The sequence below is a fragment of the Silene latifolia genome, chromosome 8 (genome assembly GCF_048544455.1).
Source record: "Silene latifolia isolate original U9 population chromosome 8, ASM4854445v1, whole genome shotgun sequence".
Lineage (NCBI taxonomy): Eukaryota > Viridiplantae > Streptophyta > Magnoliopsida > Caryophyllales > Caryophyllaceae > Silene > Silene latifolia.
The window spans coordinates 67463247-67467687 of record NC_133533.1 but is presented as its reverse complement, the minus strand read 5'-3'; the positions used below and the strand labels follow the sequence as shown (position 1 = coordinate 67467687).

Sequence of the window (4441 nt, the reverse complement as noted above, 5' to 3'; positions counted from 1 at the left end):
TACCAAACATGCGGCCCAATCATCACCGGGTGGTTTGCGGGAGGTGCAGAAATGAGGTATATACACATCTACATCGGGTTTGTGCAAAATTTTTACTTTCTCAGATCTTATAGCTATCGATGTAGATAAAAGCTTAGAATTTGTAAGATGTTTATTATTGTCAGAGTTTAATTTCTTAGCCATGATGCACAAAAATAAATGTAGAATTACGCCCTAGAGAAGACGACTGTAAATTTCTCTAAATTTTACCAATCTTCTCCCACTCAACTTCGGTCGGACAATGCAAGTAATTCAAGTCCGTTTTGGAAAGATTGTTGAAAGCTCTCCGATATATAGTGCATTTTCAAGCATGTGAAATGTGGAATTCCAACGTGTTGGAACATCTTGCCTTAATCCCCGAACTGACTCTAGATTAACGTGTTGGACACAAGACAAAAACCTATGTTTCCTAGATTGGGATCCTTTGCTATATTTGACACTCTCCTTGACTTTAACAACTGCATCATCCATATCTTTTAATCCCTCTTGGACAATTAGATTTAATATGTGAGCACAACAACGAACATGAAAATATTCGCCATTACACATCAAATTCAAATCAGGCTTTAAGAAATCCACCATAGAAACATTAGAAGATGTATATCCAAAGTTAAGGACATAATTCTATCTTCAATACCCCATTCGATGAGTAAAGAAGTGATCTTAACAAACATAGCAGCACCACTATAGGGAAGGGGTAAGAAACTGAAGTTCAGAACACGCTTTTGAAGTTGCCAATTTTCGTCAATAAAATGGGTAGTGAGGGTCATATAGCCGTCAGTGGTGACAGAACTCCAGCAATCATAAGTAAGGGAAATTCTTCCATTTGTTCTTTTTAATAACCCAATAAGTTTATCTTTCTCAATTCTATACATCCTTAAGATGTCAGACTTAATTGTATTCCTAACAAAAAACTTAACATCTGGGTTCAGATAACAAAAAACATTTATTTTTATGCCTTCATACTCTACAAGTTGAAGAGGTAAATTATGCTTAGCAATGGCAACGGCCAACAACTGACAAAATTCATCAGAATTAAATTTAGGAGTCCTAGCAGCCAAAGAGCCAGAATTGTTTTGTAAAATAAATTGCCCAATATCTCTATATGATTTCCCTTTGCATGACTTCAAATGTTTTATCAAATTTCCAGTTCCATTCTTACTTTCAGCAATAAAGGTTTTAGCACATGATTTACACTTACGAATAAGATTACTACTAATATCAGGTTCATCAAGTATTTCAAACTGATTCCAAACAAGAAAAGTGAGTCTTCTTTGACGCTTAAAATTTTTACTAGATACCTTGGGTTTATGAATTCTGGAAATTTTCTGCCTTTTTATTCTCGCCCCATGATGAAGCGTGTCATTGTCCGCTCTCAAACACATTTATACCCAACTACTATCATAGCAAGCAAGTCAGGGTCGAACCTAAAAGACGGGGGTACTCAAATTGTTCAATCTAATTGTAGTTGTGCTTAGGGTTGTCACAATTGAAATGGGTTGATGATTCTAATCTAATAAAAGCAATGGAAGGTAAACAAGCAATAAAACAAAAATGATTAAAAGCACTAGGATGTTATGGGTTCATAGGGGATTCATGGTGGTGATCATACAAACATGTTTACATAGTTGCAAGAAAATTATTGTTGTAGTGGAATCGAGTTAGTTTATGTCTTACAATCCCTAGGAAGATTTGGGTCCCGGAGCCGAGTTGGTCAAGACTGTACAACACCTATAAGCCGACTTAGTTTCCTCCTAGTCACTTCTATGCATGGTCTAACAAGATTCAGTTAGTTTATGTCTTACAAGTCTTGTTGAATAGATAAGAGATTTGTAAATGCAAGGTTTCGTAGTCTAGCATTTCATCAAACATAACATGTGCATAGGTTAACACTTCAACAAACAAGCAATCTCATTGAAACATATTATATTAAGTAGGGATCTACCCCTATGTTATAGTTCCCCTAATCTCCCATTAACCCTAGCTAGGATACTACTCACTCATGATCATGGAAAACATGCTAACAAGGGTGTCAATCATATTAACAAGTCTAAACACGATGAATGAGTAAAACAATAAACAATAAAGAATAAAGAGTAGAGAAATTGTACCAACTTAGGATGATCAAATAGAAAGCAAAGAATAATAGAAGAAAACTTGATCGATTGATGAAGAGTTGTCAATTCTCCAATAATAACCCAATAGTCTTCAATTACCCAATAATAAACTTGAACAACAATTAAGGAAAGATTAATGTGTAATTTTGTGGAATGATTGATCTTAATCTATTATAATCTACTCCTAATGAAAGCTTTGCCTCTACTAACAGGGCTCTCTCTCCCCTCCCTATTTGATTACTACAAATGGGGTATATATAGTGGTACATCATTAGGTTAAGCAAGGGTAGATTAGTAAATAACATTAGGTGTTGAATAGAGCTTTGCAAATCCCCCAGGGACATGCGCATCCTAGCTTGCAACTCCCAAGGAAATCCGCACGTCCTGGCCTGAAGCACGCTTGGTCCTGTAAGGGGATCCGCTCATCCCGAGTGAAAGACGCGCGTACTGAGCATCAGCTCGAGCGGGTTGAGATTGACCCGAGCGGGTTGAGCTGCTGTTTCCCTTTTTCTTGCTTTTAGGCCTATGATCCTTCTATATACTCTTTATTTATACATCCTTGGTCATCGTTCTTGCCTCCTCATCATACTAGTCCATCTTAGATCATCAATAACAAATGACGAATAAAATGGCTATGAAATGCTATATTAGTATGCAAAATTAGGTTCAATTAGGGGACTAAATGTCCATAAATATGAGCCACATCAAACATCCCAAACCGAACCTTTACTCATCCCGAGTAAAAAGGTGACTAAAACTAGAACTTTATTTAAACTATCCTAATAATAATATAACCGATGTGAGACAATTAGCAGGTCTCACTCCGCCCCTTCAACTCACAACAAGACATCTATGGGGTAAAATGCCTTCTTACAAGGCAAGGTGGGGCTTGCCAAAATGGCGATACATCCAAGCGTTAAGCACACAAAACAAGTAATGGATGCATCTACAAAAGAATAGACACTTTCCTCATCTAAGTGGCGAAAATCATCTAAAGGGGAAGCAATCTAAGGGTACACACTCCATTGTAGATATAATTTCTCCAAGCTACTAAGTCCAAAAGGATACCAACAAATCACCTCCAAGTAGTTTCAAACTAGGGTACTTTTATCCTCAATTGCTAAATGCTTTTGTCAAGATTAGGCTCCTTATGGTGTTAGAAACACTGTTGGATCGCAGAATTCCCCCTCTTGCCTAGACAAGAAGAAGGGTCGTCCCCTCTCCTCCATGCAACAAAGTAGGATCATCAAAGGATAGAAAGGGTTTCAAGATGTATGAGTTTCACAATGGTAGTTTGCTTTTGATTTGTCCCCCCCCCCCCCCCAAATTGTTGTGACATTTGAATTTCTGAGAACATTTCTTTGCCATTTTTGATGATTGGCATTTTGATATTTGGCAGTTCTTTTCAATATTGCATTTTTTAACATTTTTCAAAGTCACCCCAATTTGTAGCAAGGGTACTTCTATTAAAGTTGTTGGAATATGTGTCCTCGAAAATAATGCGATCACATGTTTAAATCTCATATTAAGAATGCTAAAGGGAATGTAATATTTTATTGTCAACTGATCCACATTAATCGGTAATGATTGGCTAACTAGAGTTTGACATTACTGTTGTATGACGGTGGTGATCAGTTGATCCCTTAAGGTCATACCTCTAGGGAAACATTCTTAATTGATTAATTAATTAATTGTATGACGATACAAGTTAATTAATTCCTTAAAATTGTACAAATGATTTTGTGAGTAATAATACTTATCTTATTGTAATTCAATTAAATAAGATTCGTACTAAGTAATTAAACTGTTTTATTACTTAAAGTTTATTTATTGTTTATGAAATAAAATAAAGAATGAATTGATTATTATAAATACAAGTAGTTGTGATTTATAATTTTATGACTCATTTTAAGTAATTGTAATTGTGAATTACTAAGTTAATTTTGTATGTGATTTATTTCATTTATATAATGAATTTTAATAAGTTAAAAATGCATTATTTAAATTACATGTCTAGTAGAATGACCAATATGTCACACTATACAAATTAACATTTGACAAACTTAAAATGGACCCATTTTAAATTTGTGAGCCGTGTAAATGGGTTTATAGGGTTTAATTGTGTTTTGTTGTTTTAATTAATGGAAGGCACTATGATTACCTACTAATCATAGGGTTGCATGCCTAAAACTCTTGAGAAGAGAAGTAACAAAAGGCATTGGGCACTCTTTCCCCTTCAACCTACCCGGCCACCCTTGTAAATCGGGAAAGTTTTTCTCTTCCAA

The 4441-nt window shown here is 35.3% G+C and overlaps 1 protein-coding gene across 1 annotated transcript; it reads right to left on the bottom strand.

The window, feature by feature from the left end:
* Positions 1-605: 605 nt before the first annotated feature.
* On the bottom strand, positions 606-1424 carry LOC141595304 (zinc finger BED domain-containing protein RICESLEEPER 3-like). The gene has a single exon (XM_074415269.1). It carries the CDS (start codon positions 1422-1424, stop codon positions 606-608), a length of 819 nt encoding a protein of 272 aa, XP_074271370.1.
* Positions 1425-4441: the final 3017 nt, after the last annotated feature.